The following is a 17,951-nucleotide window of genomic DNA, read 5'->3' on the forward strand; positions in this document are numbered from 1 at the left end:
GTTTTATCCGAATGCTGAAATAATTTGGTTTTATGTTTTTATGATTTTAGAATTATTTTTTAGAGTTAGTTCACTAGTGCTTGTTGAAATTTTAGGTAACATACCAAATAGTGTCAAAATTACTCAATAGCTCTTAGATGAGATTTAGACAGACCTTAAACCACGCCTTAAAGGGTTGAATTTATTGAGTCTTGCTTGTTTCTACATTTAATTGTTTTTTTATATTTTACTACATTTACTTATTATTATCTTTTCATAAAACTCTTATCGTAAGCATCTAGCTTATCATGAGTATCAAGTTTATCATGAGTATCAAGCTTATCGTGAGTATCAAGCTTATCGTGAGTATCAAGCTTATCGTGAGTATCAAGCTTATCGTGAGTATCTAGCTTATCGTGAGTATTAAGCTTTATTAAAGGACACCTTTTTATCAAACTTGAGTATTGCTCTGGTTTGCCATTACGTAAAAAAAAAAAAAAAAACTGAGGTAACTGAGGTAAAAATTTTTTAAAAATATGAAGCAAATCAATAAAAATCAATTGAATGTAAAGTAATTTTAAAGTTGATAATTTTTTTAATGAATAGAATGAACGAAAAAATGTTTAAACTGCAAATGATTTATTACGTCTGTAGTTTCGGTCTATCGTTTTTCATCATAAATAAATTTAGCAGCCAAATCCATTTCGTTAGTTAATTTTAGATTTTCTTTTGGTAAACAACTTAGATCAAGTGGAATATTTTCTGCAATTCCATCTTGACTTTTTTTTTTAGCAATATACGGACCATATACCCATTTGCGACTTAAATTTGCAATTAAGGGACTAGCTAGTAACTGTGCTATAGGTACACCCAAAAATAATTTCGTCATTGACAAAAGCCCTAATTGGGTACATAAATTGGCACTCAGAGCTGTTTTTTCGACTACTTTTTTTGCTGTTTGAATACCTCCAGTAACAACTGTTCCTTGAATAACAGAAATAAAATCAGTAAATTTTAATTCTGCATTTTCTAGTTCTTTCTTTTCCTTTATTTTTTTAAGCTTAGCATAGCTATATTCATTTATGTATACACCATTTAATGTTGTGCTGGATCCACCAGCCCCAGGATAAGATTTCCTCAAATCATCATTTAAAAAGAAGCTACCACTATTTCCGCCTATACCTCCGTCTGTCCCAACTAATCTATACTTTTCAATAAACTGAGTGTTAAAGAAGAAACTTTCTTTGATTAAATGAGAAAATTTTTCCATAATGCTTCTATCAATCCACTGTCTACGAACGCGAGAAACTAAGGCTACATCATGAAGCAATAAAACCTTAGCTGCTTCACTCTCCTCATGCAAGTATTTTTGCATCAATTCCTGGTCTCTAATAAGGGTATCAAGAATTTTAATTAAAGGGTGCTGTTCGTTATTTTGTTTTTTCTTCCAACACTTGTAATCCATTTTTTTATCTTCAAAATTACAAAGCGCTTGTTTAAAAGATTTATATGCTTCTTCTAACTGAGGAGCGTACGTGTCTGCATAATTAACTCGCTTTATCAAATTGTTGTTCAAATCTTTTAACATCTGAACTCTACTTTTTGACTCTTCGTAAAATAAGCTAATGTCATTATCAAACTCATTTTCAGAAAGATTTTCATCAATTTTATTTTTACAGTTTTTAATTATAATTTTTAACTTCTTCCTATTTTCTTTTAACTTTTCTTGGCACATTTTGAGACTTTTATTCAAATGCTCGGTATCATTTTTGTTTTCCATATGTTGTGTATCTTTGTTTCCTAATTTGCTTATTGCAAGATTTGTTTCCAGAAGTTTTCGATTAATATTTAGACAGATATTTTCCTCAACTGGTATGTGTAACTCGTTCTCTAGTTTTACACTTTCATCTTCATCGTATTCTGATTTTAATTTTTCTTTATAGTGAAGCAGTTTTTCTTTTTCATTAAGATAGTCTTTTACTAAATCACTGTAGTTTTTTTGTTAAAGATAACAATTTTCCACCAACAATTGATTTTAAATCATCCTCAGTAAAGTGTTCGTTAGAACCAATAACAAAGTCATCTTTTTTGAGTAATACATTTATTAGTTCATTTTCTTTTTCCTGGAAAATTTCATAGCGTTTTTGTATGTCCTCTTTAAAAGACTTGATTTCTTCGAGATAAACACCACCTTTTTCAAACTTTTTGAACTCTTTTTCAAAACTGGCTTGAATACGATTTATTTGTTTTTGATGCGCAATATATTGTTCTGATTTTTCTTTAAAGGTTTGCATGGTTTTCTTAAAATCTTCTGTCTGGATATTTAGTTTTTTTTTATCGCTCTCAAGCGAATTTAGTATCATTGATATATGCTGCTTATACATTTCAACTTCATCAGATGATAAATTTAACTTTCACCAGCAATGTAAAACGTCATTTTTTCCGATTGACATTTTTTTGTCTGAATATTAAGTTCTTTTTGAAGTTTTTCTATATTTTCTTGCAACATTTGTTTATTTTTATTCGATTCGCTCATACTTTTTGTATCAACAATTTCAGTAGGTAATGTGTTAATAACGAAATTTAAATCTGTTAAAATATTTTCTAAACTAGATGATATTACTTTTAATTGAATAAAATTGCCTTTGGCGTCTTCATACTCTATTTTTAATTCTTCAACTTTTTTTTGAGTCCTCGTTATAAAATTTTTGTTCTTCAAAGTTTTATCTATTTCGTCTTCATCTTTTATTAATTTATCTAATGATTTTTTATTTGAATCAATCTTGTTTAAGATATCTAATTTCTTGTTTCTTATGTCATTTAAAAACTTTAAAGCAGCAACGTTTTCATAATCTTTTACTTTTTGCTCCATTTCACTAACATTTTGCTCTAAAAAATGTTTTTCATTCTCTAAACTTTTTTTATTTTCTTGAGCATTATTGTATTTTATGCTTCTATTTTTACCCCTATGTATTTTTAACTGTTTTTCTATTTTTTCTATCTCTAAAACTTGCTTTTCTAGTTTTTCGCGTGAAACTTTTAAGTCAATTTTAAATTGATCTAGTTCTTTAAGTATATCACAACTTTGCTTTTGTTCACAAATATTATCTACAGTATTAATGTATTCTTTCTTTTTCTTAAGTTCTTCAATTGAAGATGTAATAGTTTTAAGTCTGTTGGCTGTATCAAATTCTCCATCAGCACCGTTCCCTCCACGTAGATCTAAAATGAGTTGACCGCTAAAAAAATAATCAAACTGTCCATAAAAGTTTCCGCCGTTGCCACCATTATCTCCAGGACTTACTCCATTCTTTCCAGAAATATCTATAGTTTGATTATTGTCTAAAACTCTACACTTCTTTGCTTTTACATAAAGATTAATTCCGTTCTCTACTTTTTTTACAACAGAATGTTGCGATTTCCATCTCCAAACTACACTTTTGTCTACCAAGAACATTTTGGCTTCAATCCATATAAATTTGGGTATATTACTCATCTTGCTAATTACGTCATCAATTTCCGAAACACTTACAATTAAACCTGTAACTACAAGTTGATCTTCTAAAAACTGTGTTACAACTGACTCGGTAAAAATGCGATAGTTTCTGCTTAGAGTTCGTAGCTCTGCTCCCCACTCCGATACGTGAGCTTTTACAGAAGAATTAAAAAGTCTTAAAAATTCTAAAGTTTTTGATACCTTCTTAATCTCTTTACTTTGGTGAGGTAAAAGTTTTTCTATTTGCTGTATAAGTTGATCTTTATTGTCTGTTTCTATAAAAAAAGTTTTGTCTCGAATAAACATTTTTAAATCCTTGCCCATTTTATCTGAAGTTTCAATTTCTTTTTGCAAAGATTTAATTATTTGCTGAGCTAAAGGTATCATTTTATATTTAACATACTCATTCAAGACATCACTTAATTTAGATAGTTCATCCATATAACTTTGTGAAATGCTATTAGTATTTAAAGTACAGCTGCCAAGCTCTAATTTATTTAGAGCAACGTGAACATCTTCAAAGTGACTAGGCTTTACTTCTATACCAGAGTAATTTACTTTACGTACAAAAATTATTCTGCTTTTAAAATCTTGGTCTAAAAATAAATTTAGAAATCCTGAAACAACTCCTTGTTTTTTTAATTCCTTGTAATGGTCTTTCAGAGTTTGAACATAATTTTCTACATTTGGATTATTTGTTTGTGTAATTACTAACAACACATTCTTTTTAACAGACTCTACATCAAATATTCCATCTAATTGATAAAGAAAATCTGTAAAATTTTTACCTCTTCCATTAATTAGTACTGCAGAAAAAACTATTATTATTCCAATACCCTTCTGTGCTACGTCTGACAATAATCTTAGTCTCTGTGCATTATGCATATCAAACAATAAACCTCTACTATCTTGGAGACCAGGACAATCAAAATATGTAGCATTTTCTCTAATCCAACCTTCAACATTAAAGGTCTGCGATGTAGTACTTTTAAAGCTTATTACAGGACAATTCTCTGTATTTTCAACAATAATCTCCGCGGGTTGACCTTCGTCACCCGTACAAATACATTTTAAACTGTTTCCTAACAAAGAATTTATTATAGTACTTTTGCCGCTTCCTGAAGGACCAAAAAAAATATAGTTTTTTGCAGTATTACTTTTTAGAACGAAAGAAGTCTGCTCCTTTATAAAATAATGAATATTTTCAACTAAATCTGGTATTTCATTGCTGATATTTGAAATGTACTTAGTTTTATTTTCAGCAGTTATATTCATATCAAAACCTTTATTTAATTTTGTTATTTTTTTTCCAAGTTGTCTATATTCTTTCTTTAGTAAAAAATCCAAAAACAACTTAACATGCTTGTTGCTGCACACTATAGAAGGAGAAAGACTTGTGATTAAAGCTCTTAAACAATATGGATGTTGAACAGTTTGATTTTTGTTTTCTAACATATTTTTAATATCTGCGTAAAACTCATTTAATTCAAACGTTTCAAATTGGCTAATAATATAGTTTTTATCAATTATGTTTGGATGAAATTCAGAGGCTAAAATTAAAAAATCCAGTGCTGACGAATGCATTTTGCTTTCTTTCGCTTTCTTTTGAACTTTAGTATTTAATTGTATGTCACCGTTTCTTTTAACAAAAGCATAAGAATTTTCACATAAAATTTTAAGTTTGTCTGATATACTTGTTGAATACTTTGCTTTAACTATTGGCTTAAGTAAAGCTAATAATTTTAACAACTCAATATCTATTGGTAAAATAATTTGAGAAACAGACTTAGGAATAAGTGTTACATAGGTTATATCTTCAGTACCTTGAAAAAGGTCATTACGAGTTGTTATAATATACTTAATGCGCCCAATTATTTCTAATGGTTCAAACCTTTTTTTTATTTGTAGAACATTATTCCAATTTGCTGCGTTGTCAAGAATAAATAGCGCTCTTTGTAAATTCTGTTCTAAAACACGAGAAAACATACCCAGTGCTTCTGTGTAATTTTCATAACTATGTTTTTTAAATTCAAATGCCTTACCTTCTTTATTCCATACTTTTGTTTGAAATTCTAATAAATTTGTAAAACTTGCATCACAAGAAACATCTAAAATTATTGAAGTAATATTATTTTGGTTTATTAGCGCATATTTCTTGGCAAGGTTTGTTTTTCCCGATCCTGGCATTCCTTTAACAATTACTATAGATTTTCTATGCAAAATGTCTTCAACATCGTTTAAACGTGAAGTAATATCAATATCGGGTTCGCTACTAATATTAGAATACAACTGTTCTTTTTTATATCTATTTTCTTGCAAATACCATTTCAAATTTAATCTGTAAATTAGTGTCTGAGCTTCATTTATTAAATCATCTATAGACATAGAGTACTCAGTAGTATGAATTTCTTTTAAAACTTCAATATATTCATATTTAGATTTTAGTTTTGACACTTTATCGGCAAGATCATTTTGCAAGCCTTGCATATATTCATTATTTGTTTTCAAACAAATTAAATATTTAACAATATCCTCTTCTATATCATCAATTTTTCTAACTTTTCTACTTATCTGAGATACTCGGTATCCTGCAACATAATGCAACTGAAATTGATGCAATGAATCTGTTACCGAATCTTTATAATTTGAATTTTTATCAAGATACTTATGAGCACTCCAAAATTGTTTATGATCAATCTTTTTATTACAAATATCCAAAAATAAATGTACAATGCTTTCAAGAGTAGTAAATTTCTCGTTAGTTTTTTCGAGTACATCATAGACTTTAAATACTAGCTTAACAATCTGCTTTTCAATGCCAACATATTTTAAAAACTTTTCTAAAATATCTTTAAACAAATGTTCATGGCTAGTATTACCAAAATGTTTGTGAGTAATAGAAGGCCAAGAATTTACTATACCACATGTTTCAGGTTTATCGTAATAAAGCATTCCATTTTTAGGATCAAAGTGACTTAGAATATTTTTTAAATCATGTCCATAATTTGCAAGTAGAGCGTCTCCTTTTTTTTGACTATTAAAATTTGTTAATACTTCAGGAAAATCATTAGTGATGTTTGGATATGTGGTGAAAATTTTGCCACAGTGCTTATTTATACAGTTCACTAAATTGGGTGCTGAAAAATAAGATACAATATTTAATTTTCTATATTCAAATGGTTTTGTTTCATTTTCGCTAAGTTTTTTCATCATTTCACGTGAACCTGGTCCATCAAAAGATACAGTTTTAACGTTAGGGTATTCCAAATCTCTACTGCAATAATAAGCACTCATTTCAGCTAACCATGCCCCAAGAGAATGCCCAGTTATAGAAAACGAATAATCAGTGTATTTCGAATGATTTTTCAAAAGCTGTATGGCTGCATCAGTAGCAACGTATCCGTAGGCTTGATGCAATAGTATTTCTCCCATAAATATGCCTGCAATATCTTGTTGTAAACCTGATTCTTTTTGCAAGTTTTTAGTGTTTAAACTTAACTCAAAGTTGGTAGATCTATGTGCGAGCACTAATTGTCTAGCTTCATCATTGGCATATATAATACCAAGATACCCAGTGTGTTTGTCATCTATTATACCGAGTACTTTCCAGCTTTTTAAATACTGATTAATATCCCCCAGCTTAATAAAATCAGATGCTCTTTCATTTGCAATAACAACATTGTTTCCAGGCTGTACTTTAGAGTGGCCTGCATTGATACCGGTCTCAGAACTACAATGTTCTGCTAAAAGACCATGAACTAAATCTGTTGGATAGAATTGTCCTTCCTTGTATGAAACGTTGATGGATGATAAAGAAATTCTATCCCATTTAACGTATTTGTTTTTTTCCCATAAAAAAGAATTTAAAAAACTTACAGGTATTTTTTTTTTATGCTCACTCAGTTCTTGCGAATGAACACTTATTTTGAAATCGATCGTTTCCTGTGTAATTATGCTATTTGATCCAGAAGAAATTGCATTATTTTTTAGTGCTAATTGAGTTAAAATATTTTCTTTTACGCCTCCATTGAAGCTCTTTGTAGATGAAGAATCATCATTTATGTTGTATTTTAAATGGCTAATGGCAAAAGCATGTTTTATTTGTTTATCTTTTAAAACATCAAAGCTTATAGAAAATTGTCTCTTTGCAATAATAATATTAAAGTTTATAGTTTTAATAATGTTTATAAAGTTTTTTTTTTGATTCCAATTTGGAAAAATGACAGTGCTTGTAGTTTCTATTAAAACTCTATTCAAGTCAGATATTTCTAAGTTTGAACTCTTGTCGTTTAATTGTTTTGCAGAATATAGCGCATGGAGTTTGACATTGTTTAAATTTAAATCGTTTGGGATAATAAGTAAAATGTCGCCATCAGTTTCATTAAAAGCCACTTCTGATTGTACAAATTGTTTTAAATAATCACACACTCCTTTTTTATCTTTATCTTCAACTAAAAGACCATAACAACAGCTATCATTAATTATATTTTTTTCTTTTACTTGAATTTCCTTTATTTTATAAGGAGTTTCTTCTTCTATTATTCTTTTAAGTAACATAGCTTCACTAGAACAATCATCACATATTTTTAAAATAAAAATCTCTTGCATTGCTTTATATAAACAACCTTCTATATATTTTTTTGCAAAAACTGTACCCCGATAAAAAGATAACTCTAAAGGGTTTGGATTAAAAAATTTAAAAAGAGTCTTCTTACACAGGTTTGGTGATTTTGCTAAAACTTCCATATTATATAGAGCAAATATTCCGCTAGAAGAACTATCTTTTTGTTCTGGAACACTCTCTTGATCTAATTGATATGAAAAACTATTCGGAAACGCACTTAAAACAACTTTCAAAAAGTTTGCTCTCTGGGTATTGTATGAATCTTTGTAAAAGCAAATAACATTGCCGGATTTTATTTTAAGGGCATATGCTATCCAGTGTGTATCATTTGTTTTAAAGATTCCAGCTACTTTTTTGTTGTCTGTCAAAGCAGCCCTAAACTGTGATAAATAATCTTGTGACTTTTCACTTACAGCATCATCTACTTCATTCGGTGGAGCAAATATAACATTAGGATATGCAGAGCATATTGCACTACCGATATGTATAATGTCATGACTCTGATAGCAATAGTCTTTGTTAATTTGTTCGTTATATGCATTTTGACAGTTAATTTTTTTTTCTAACATTTTAAACATATTTTTTATATCATTCCAACTGGAATGAAAATCATACTTTCCACAAACTTTTCAAACTTGAAACTTTTTTTGTATTATAAACTTTATTAGATATGAACATTGGTTGAAAGTCCACTACTAAAAAGAAAACAAAAAAGTTTTTGAAAATCTTTAGATAAGAGTAATAATAATTAATTAACTAAGTAATAATTAAGTAAGAAATTAACACAAAACATGGCGCGGCAAAAGTTAAACCGCTTAAGAATTATCAGTTTTACAAATTATAAAAAAAAAGTTATATATTGCTGTATAAGGCACCTCACAGGATAAGGGACCAACTCTTAGAAATGGAGTTATTAGCACTACTGCATAAAAGAAAGAAAAATAATCAAAAAGAAAAAAAATTTAACTTAATATCTTTATTTTTGACCAAGTTATAGCTGTTTGTGTGGGACAACAACCGGAATAGCGTTTTTGAGAAAATTAAAGTTGAAAGTTTGCATAATTTAAAAATGTTATAAATTCAGTTTGATGAAGAAGTTAGTGGTTATTTTCTGTTTTTAAATGCATAATACAGTTTAGATTACGTGTACAAATTTTCACATCAAATAAAATTCAGTAACTCTTTAAAAATAAAAAAATAGAAACATAACTGAAAAATCAAAAAGGTACCAACTCTTAATTAAATACAAAAGTTTGTATCTGCTTTTCGTTTGGGGCAAACTGGAACTGTTTTTGGCGTTATATTTATAAGTCCAACTTGTTTGCAGTAAGAACATGTGGACGGCTTTCTTTTAACCGGAGGCAAACCCATCGAAAAATCTAGATTGCCAACCATTTCTTGAACTGTTTTGCTAGCATTTGCTGCTCTGACCTAGAAATAAAAAATAATTTAAGATAATTAGTGATGTTTTCATTGTTTAAAGCCTAAATATTAAGTCAAATATATCCGTATTTTAATTTTCGTAATGATGGTAGGTTAAAAAATAAAAAACCTGGGCAATCGTTATCCTGTCAACTTGTGGCTTTGGACTAATTAAATCTTTCCCGCGTTTTGGGGCAAAAATGCGGATGCTATCGTATAGATACCATTGTCTTTCTGGTGAGAGAAGTTCAGGTTGTAATATTTGTGGCGCGGTAATTTTTGAGATGAGTTGTTGTTTCCATATTTGGAATTCTACCTCCGCACTGTCCGAATCAATCTTACAAGTAATTGCTCCAGGTTTATCAAATTGAAATGTGAAAGAGTGCCATTGCTTGATATTAGGAATCGTTTTAAAATTAGGTGAAATCTGTTCTTGCCAATCATATGTTAAAACTAAAATTGAACCATTTTTGTCACCGACGATGACTGATTTATTCAATTTTGAAATTGGAGTACTAGCTTCTATGCATGCAGCAAACTCTTTGACCGAAGCTACTTCACTTCACAGAAACTTGGATTTAAAAATCCCTAATCCTGCATCTAGAGAGAATTTCGTGTGACCGACAGGCGAAAACATAATAGTTATTTTTTGGTTTAACCCAACAGCTACTCTCCAAGAGAAAAACTGCATTACAATGTTGTTGTTTTTTTTCCCTACGCAGTTGTCAGCATGGCAATACAGGGTATATTTAATAGAACATTTATGTTCAGCAAGGTAGTGATGAATCATACTCAAAATACAGTTTGCACCCTTTCCGGTTAACATGCTTTCAGGTAGCACATAATTGTGCTGAACACAGGCCGATTCATTTGCAATACCAAAAATCCCAACTTTAAACGGAGTTAAGAAATAGATAGGTCCATGTTAATCTGGTAAGTTTGGTAGAAAGATTTGCTGTGCATAGTCAAAAGAAATGTGTGAAGTTTCATTTTTTTTTTGCCAGTTTAATACAATCATGATAAACGGAACGCTCTTTCTTAACTAACTTTAGATGTTTTAACATCTCAGTTGTACGCTCTCGTTTGACTTCTACTTCTAGATTAACCATTTCAGAAATTTTTATAGTGTTATTCTGACACACACTGCACAAGTCCGAGCGCGGATGTTGGATTACAATAAAAGGCAAGGTCGTTCTCCAAATCTTTGAGAAAGCTATAACTTGGAGCGAATGCATTCCAGACAATTACATGCAAATTTATATTTTTCATGTATGCTTTTCTTTGTCTTCCATGACGGAAGAAGCATCATCCGATGATCTCTTATTCCTCGAGTTTTTCTAGGTAGAACTAGTGCATTGTTTGCAGCATAATTCATTATAAATTGAACAACTGCTGTGTTATCTACTTTTGTACAAGTATTTTTGGGTTGTCTTTTAGTATTGCCATGTCTACGAGGAGCAATTCCAAACTTAATGACTCGCCTGCGTAGTAGACGGTGACGTTTACGACTAATCCCATGCAAAAACAGGAGTGTTTTCAAACATATCTTGTATCCGTGAAACCGATAATCCATCAGTGTTTTCAATCGAATTTCATTCTGATCATCATAACGATTACAACAAATTTCACTCGTGTGAAGCAGAGCACTTAACTGGGCAACAATATTGTCATTCAGTTTTTTTTCATGTTTAAACATCCCATTATTCTCAAAACATTGTAGTCTGTACTCGCGTATTTCTGAATGTGAGATGTGCGTCATACAGTTTTTATTTTTTACTCCTTGATTACATCTACAACCAGATTTTATAAATTTTGTATTTTTTCCTCATCTTCATTTTCAAATGTCTGTGAGTAAAGTGAACGGAGAGGAGCTATTTTCTTAATGGCGTTACCAAGAACAACAATGTCATTTTGGATCGTTAGTTCATCCTGTGAAGTTGAAGCCAAAGGTGCATTCTCACTCATTGTAACTCTCACTTCTATGTAAGTACAAAAAAACTGCAATACATAGTTACATTTATGAATTAAACGGGCTTATCACGTCAGCATTTGAAATCAATTTGTTTCTAAAGCAGAACCTGTTAAAAGGAATTCAACAAAGAAAAGCATATTTAAAATAATTTCTTTATTTTATCTAATAATTATTTTATCAATCAATAATACGATTAAAAACCTGACAAAAAGTTTAATAAAATATTTGGTCACCATACTCGGTTCAAAGGGTTAATAAATAAGATACAAATAAGTTATATTTTCAATAACTGCTTAGGATTTACAATAATTATTAATCAAAAATAAAAAGTATTATATACTGGCACGCTAAAACGTTAATAATACAACATAAAAAAATAATTAACAAGGAGTTCTAGAGGAGAGAACATTATCAAAACAGTTCTGAGGAAGAGTTGGTACCTTTTCCACATTTAAAAAAAAAATCCTTATTTGCAACAACCAAAAAATCTTTTTCGCAAAAAAACACCTATTATGTATTGTAATATGATAAAACTATTTAAAAAAAACAATAGTCTTGTTTTTGAATTTTTTGACCTGACTAACTATTATGTCAAATATCTCTGTAACTAGAAGCTAAGACTTGGTACCTTTTCCTGTGAGGCGCCTCATATAGTTAGTGTTCACCTAGTTCCCAATTGCTTTAAACATAGTAAGTTCCCAGCCTCCTATTGATGACTCATTCAGCGGGTCTCATTGTGTAGAAATAACAACATGACCCGTTAACTTTGAGCAAAATGCCCAATGCAGCGGCAATCTACTTCAACAGCTAACTAAATTTTTTTTGAAGATAAAAGTTCACACATACCATTTATACTACAATAAATTATAAAGAAAATTATAATTTAAAGTTATTTATAAATAAATATAAACCGTTTGCAAAGATTATAATATAATTATAATTATATACAAGTAATTATAATTATAGTTATTTATAAACATATATATCTTATATGGTGCTAAAGATATTCAAAGTAATTTCCAAGGGAGTTACTTTATTTGATCACGTCATATTATATTACGACTTTAATTAATGTTTTTTATTTTAATACTGTTTTAAATTTAGTTTATTTTTAGAATAAGCATTTACTTATTAATTAGCTGTTGTCATTCAATAATACCGGATCCATCAGAAACTGTACACGTTTCTTTTAATGGTTTTCTTTTTGAAATTTTTATCGTTATCGCTGATTTGCAATGATGTTTTTTTTCTCTTTCATTGAAAAACTTTTATCTCTTTCATTTTCTACCGTAATATCTGAATAAAAATTCGTCGCCCTCGTTGAATTCATTATTATTTGTAATAGTTAAACATTTGAGTTGCTGTTTCTTATTATGAAGCAATTCCTTTCTTTTCTTTCTTTCCTGATACTGTAGTTTGATGTAGCGTTGTCGCTCTTTTTCAGTAAGTATTTATTCAACTCCAGCCATTGAGCCCACTTGAGAAAACTTTTTTTTGGCTTTTTAGAAATTTCCAGTCAATAAGCAACTCGTCGTTACCATAGTGTTTCAACAATGTGTAAGTGTCTGTATGTGATATATCAAACAGATTGTCCAGTTTAATTGTAAAAAGTGTAGCTTTTTGCTTTACTTCTCTTTCTTGTCTTCTGCTTTCAGGAATTTGTTTCAGTGTCTCATATTCTTTTACCAAACGGATAATCTGATCAACTCAGTCCTTCTTGTTATGCTTCGTTGGAATACGAGCAGGTAACCAAAAGTTTTCAACAATTTCGCTAACTAGATGATTTGCAACGTTCTTGTTTCTTTTCTAGGATTGTTTTCTCTCTCAAAAACATATTTTTGCAATATAGCTCTATTCAATGGTAGCTTTTCTCCTTTAAAGTTTTCTCAGGAAAAACCAACAATCCAATGGTTTAAACGAGAAGAACGTCTGTTTTTTTATCGGCAATATTTTTGTTTATAGCAACAGCTGGAAAATATATCGGATGTAAGGAACGTTTTTTTCCTGATCTAAGTACTGACTCTTTTGCATCAATAAATGCATTATTTCCAAAACTTTTACTAGGTCTTCCAATCTTCTTTAGTATGGGAGCCATTGTCGTTGTTTAATACAATACTGAAGCATGTAATATAAGCGCTGTTATTGACTATACGTTTAGATATATACTTTGCAACATTAAAATGATACAGAATAAGGTTCATTTAAAACGTTGTAAATTAAACTTATAAACGTTGCGGCATATTTTTAAGAACTATTGTTGTCTCAAGAGAATTAAGACTTAATGACTTACTTAAATGCAATTTCACAATATTAAATTCATAATGGTACGAAAGTACCGATGTTATAATGTTTAAAATGTATTGGAATAAAAGTAACTAAACTGAATTATGTTACGCAATATCCAGTGGCTGATCCAGTATTTTTTAATCTTTGAGATAGCTTACTTCCAGACATGGAGCTAACTCCAAACATTTATATGTTTATACTTATATCAAATAATGAGGGTTTGCAAAAAATTGCGATGATTGGAGGCTGGGAACAAAAAAGCCCCAAAATTTTTGCAACACCTGCCCCAAAAGTGAGAGCAACAAGTTGATGTAATATTTTTTGTACTATTCTCAACTAGACTTAAATTCATCGATAATTTTTAAGTTTCATAGTATTATCTCTAAGCGTTCAAAAATGGACCACTCTAATGTATTATATTTGATATATTTTGTGATAATTATATATATCTTATATTGTCAAGTTATTTTTCCTTTGATTATTGTTTTATTTTTCGCTAGAACCAATGTTGATCTTCATTTAGTGCAACGTTTAATAGACTGGATAAAAAATATATATATATATGTATACCCCTTTAGATAATGTAACGATATATATATATATATATATATATATATATATATATATATATATATATATATATATATACCGTTAAATGTGAAAATAACAATATTATTTTCACAGTGTTTGACAATGCTTTAACATTAACAAGTAATTTTGAAATACTGAAGTCTTATATAAAAAGTTAATACTTTTCTAGACTTACCATATTCTGCTTGTTTGAGTGGTGTACTAGCTGCAAGTGCTGTCACTGCTTCTCAGATAAATGTTGTAATTAAATTTAAATTTAAATCACGTTACAAAACATTTAAATAATATAACTATAAAAAAAAAGAAGAAATATTCGGTATATGAAAAAGATTATAGTTTCTTATTATTTCTTTAAATAGTTTTATATACGTAATAATAATATTTTGTTTGTTTAATCAAAATTTAACTTTTTACGTATTTAATGAACTATTTTGAATATTAAACAAAAATGTTTAAAAACTTTACGCGATATTGATTTAATGAAAAACGAGAAGTTTCCATTTGTGACAACAATTTTCTTTAACATAAACTTCTCCTTTCTTATAACAAATAAATTAAATTTTTTTGTTTTCCTTTTCAGATTTTATTCTATGAAGTTAACATAAACGTTTTAACGTAATGAATTAGTTTGCAGGTATGAATTAAATTAAACTTAAATTATTTATTTCCAACATCATATTTAATTGAAAATTTTTGATTAAAAAAAAATTATTTAAAATAAACGCCGCGTGTACGGCAAAGCCTATCCAGTCAGGCATAATCTCATATATCTCATTGTAATTTTGATCTTAGTTATAGCAATGCCATCATTTTGTGCTGGTATAAAATATAGAAACAAGAGTGGAAAAAACTGTAAAAATATTTCATTTTTTTGTTTTCCTAAAGACGAAAAAAGGTAGCTAGTTCATATATTACTTATAATAACTTTTTTTTTCATAAAAAGTTTATAAAATTATTATTGTAGTATTATAAAACATATTCTTTTATTGTTTAATTTTTAGATGTAAACAGTAGGTCATCAACTGACGTAGGAAAGATTTAGACAAAAAGATTTTGTATTTTTAAACGAAAACTTTTATTTGTGCAGTAGTCATTTTGAAAAAACAATATATTATTCTACAAATAATAGTGGAAAATGTTTGTTAAAATTAGCAATTCCTACTATTTTTAAAATCCCAAATCCGCATCCACTTCTTTAGTGCAAAAGGAAACCACCAGTTGAATATCATTCAGTTCCAGCGAAAAAACAAGTTGTTTGTTTACATGTTAGTTCAGATAGTAATTTAGAGAACAAAATGTCTACTAATGTAATAAATTTCAACAAACGAGTCAAAAATTCTAGACTACGTAAACAAGTTTGACATTTAAAATCCAAACAAAAAACCCAAAAAACTGTGATGGGTCTATAAAACATATTTTAAATTTATCCAGGAAATACGTATCACCTATACAAAATAGTTTTTTTCAATTTTTTTTAGTCAATTTTTTTAGTCAATTTTTTTAAGTCAATTAGAAATAAGTTAACGAGTCAAAAAAGGAAAACGCTGGGCAGTTTGTGACAAAGTTTTGGCATTGCGAATTCTGTTTCATAGTCCTCAAACTTTTAATGTCTTGCAAACAATATTTTGTTTACCAAGTCCAACTTGTTTATAATTATTTTTGCCCAGTGTATTTTCAGATAATCAAGAAGGGTTTTCTACTCGATTGTTTTCTTTATTGAAGTTACGTGCTGATGCAATTAATCCGCTTGATCGTAATGTCAGTCTTGTTATGGACGAAATGTCATTAAAGCAGCATTTAGAGTATGATAAAAATTCTGAAAGGGTTTACGGAACGTAAAATGGAAAACTTTAAATCGGGCTCTTGTAATTATGGTTAAAGGCTTGGCAAATAAATTCAAACAACCAATAGCTTATTTTAATAATGATTCAACAGTATCAACCGCTGACTTGGCTTCTTTACTACGTGAAATCATTTCTAAGGTTCAAGAAACTATATATAACGGGTAATTCGGACAAATCCTAATTTCATTATTTGAGCATAATAATTAGTTTTTGTGGTTTTATGCGTAGGCATAAACGTTCTATAAAATATAAACTTTATTATTTGAAACACAATTATTTAAAATGAGGTTAAATGCAGCTTAACGAAAATCTTTTCGAAAGCGACTAAAAATGTTTTTCGTAAATAAACTTAATATATAAAAAAAAAATCGTAAACCATTTTAAAAAGGAAGGATTTGCTCGAAGTACAATATATGATAACCTAAAAAGACTTGAAACTGTTCAATCGTTTTCTGATAGAAATCACCCTGGTCGTCCGACATCCTGGACTAGAGAAAAGAAAGCCGAATTAACGAGACTTGGGAACAATCGAAAAGGGGTCAGTCAGAGAAAAATAGGTATTAAATTCGGTGTAAATCAATCGACAATTGGTCGTCAGTTAAAAAAAATGAATATTAAATGTAGAAAACGTGAAAAGACTCCAAAATACACTATAGAACAACAAATAAAGGCAAAGAAAAGAAGCAGGAAACTAGTTAACCAACTCTATAACACAAAATCGCTTCTAGTCATCGATGACGAAAAAAACTTTTGTTTTGCAGGGGACAACATGCCTGAAAATTCTGGATACTACACAAACAACAAAAAGACGTGCCCAGAAAGTGTTCGTTTTATAGGAAAAGAGAAATTTCCAAAACAATTATTAATGTGGATAGCCATATCTGACCGTGGTATGTCCGAGCCATTGTTTCGCACTTCCAAGGCTGTAGCAATCAATTCATCAATCTATATTAATGAATGTTTAGAAAAACGACTTCTTCCATTTATTCACAAGTATCATGGAGACTTTAACTAATTATTTTGGCCAGATTTAGCAAGTTCTCATTATTCTAAAGATTCTCTAAATTGGATGGACCAATATGTCTATTAGGTTGATAAAGAATCCAATCCCCCAAATGTGCCTCAAGCACGACCAATTGAAAATTTTCGGGGACATTTGGCACAGAAGGTTTACGAGGGAGATTGGCAAGCTTCAACAGAGCAAGTTTTGATTGATCGCATTAAACTAAAACTGCAAGGAATTGATTCAAACTTTTTACAGTCGCAAATAAAAAGGCGTCAGAGCAAAATTGAGATCAATTGCAGATGGTGGTGTTTTTTCATATAAAAAATAATATATTTTTATTAAAAGATAAATCCTTTATTTAAAAAAAATATAATAGTAGTTTGTTTTTTTATTTATAAATACGTTATTGACGTTTTTATTTTGTCCGATAACTTCCGCATCACCCGTTAGTGATAAGTAAACTTTTTTAGAAAACTTTTAAATTAATTTGGACACAATTCAAAAAACCTAAATTTAGTTAAGGCTAACTGTGTTATAGTAAAAAAAAAAACTTTTGTTTCACCAATCATTTTCACCATTCAATTAATTTAAAAATAATTTGGATTCTTAAAAGTGATTGGTTTGTAACGTGGTATTTGAAAAACATATAATTTAAAAAATCTAAAAAAACCTGCAACTTTTTTTTTTAATTCTATTCCCTCCCAACCATTAAGTTGAGAGTTGCTAGAAAA

The 17,951-nt window shown here is 29.2% G+C and overlaps 1 protein-coding gene and 1 long non-coding RNA gene across 4 annotated transcripts; one reads left to right on the top strand and one right to left on the bottom strand.

The window, feature by feature from the left end:
• Positions 1-488: 488 nt before the first annotated feature.
• On the bottom strand, positions 489-15,689 carry LOC136081605 (uncharacterized). Of its 3 annotated transcripts, none has more exons than XM_065799053.1 (3): positions 15,533-15,689; positions 14,546-14,593; positions 489-8,794 (listed from the first exon to the last, which is right to left on the bottom strand). In XM_065799053.1, exon 3 carries the CDS (start codon positions 8,675-8,677, stop codon positions 2,387-2,389), a length of 6,291 nt encoding a protein of 2,096 aa, XP_065655125.1. In that variant the 5' UTR covers positions 8,678-8,794; positions 14,546-14,593; positions 15,533-15,689; the 3' UTR covers positions 489-2,386. The 3 variants fall into 3 exon arrangements, with proteins under 3 accessions (XP_065655125.1, XP_065655124.1, XP_065655126.1); XM_065799052.1 differs by having other exon boundaries at positions 14,546-14,660; positions 15,533-15,655; XM_065799054.1 differs by lacking the exons at positions 14,546-14,593; positions 15,533-15,689 and adding an exon at positions 9,652-11,596 and having other exon boundaries at positions 489-9,530.
• On the top strand, positions 14,885-17,593 carry LOC136081606 (uncharacterized). The gene is made up of 3 exons (XR_010638940.1): positions 14,885-15,004; positions 15,163-15,265; positions 15,372-17,593. It is a non-coding gene; the product is annotated as an uncharacterized LOC136081606 (long non-coding RNA).
• The last annotated feature ends 358 nt before the right edge of the window (positions 17,594-17,951 follow it).

This window comes from Hydra vulgaris, chromosome 06, assembly GCF_038396675.1.
Source record: "Hydra vulgaris chromosome 06, alternate assembly HydraT2T_AEP".
In the NCBI taxonomy this organism is placed as follows: Eukaryota; Metazoa; Cnidaria; class Hydrozoa; order Anthoathecata; family Hydridae; genus Hydra; species Hydra vulgaris.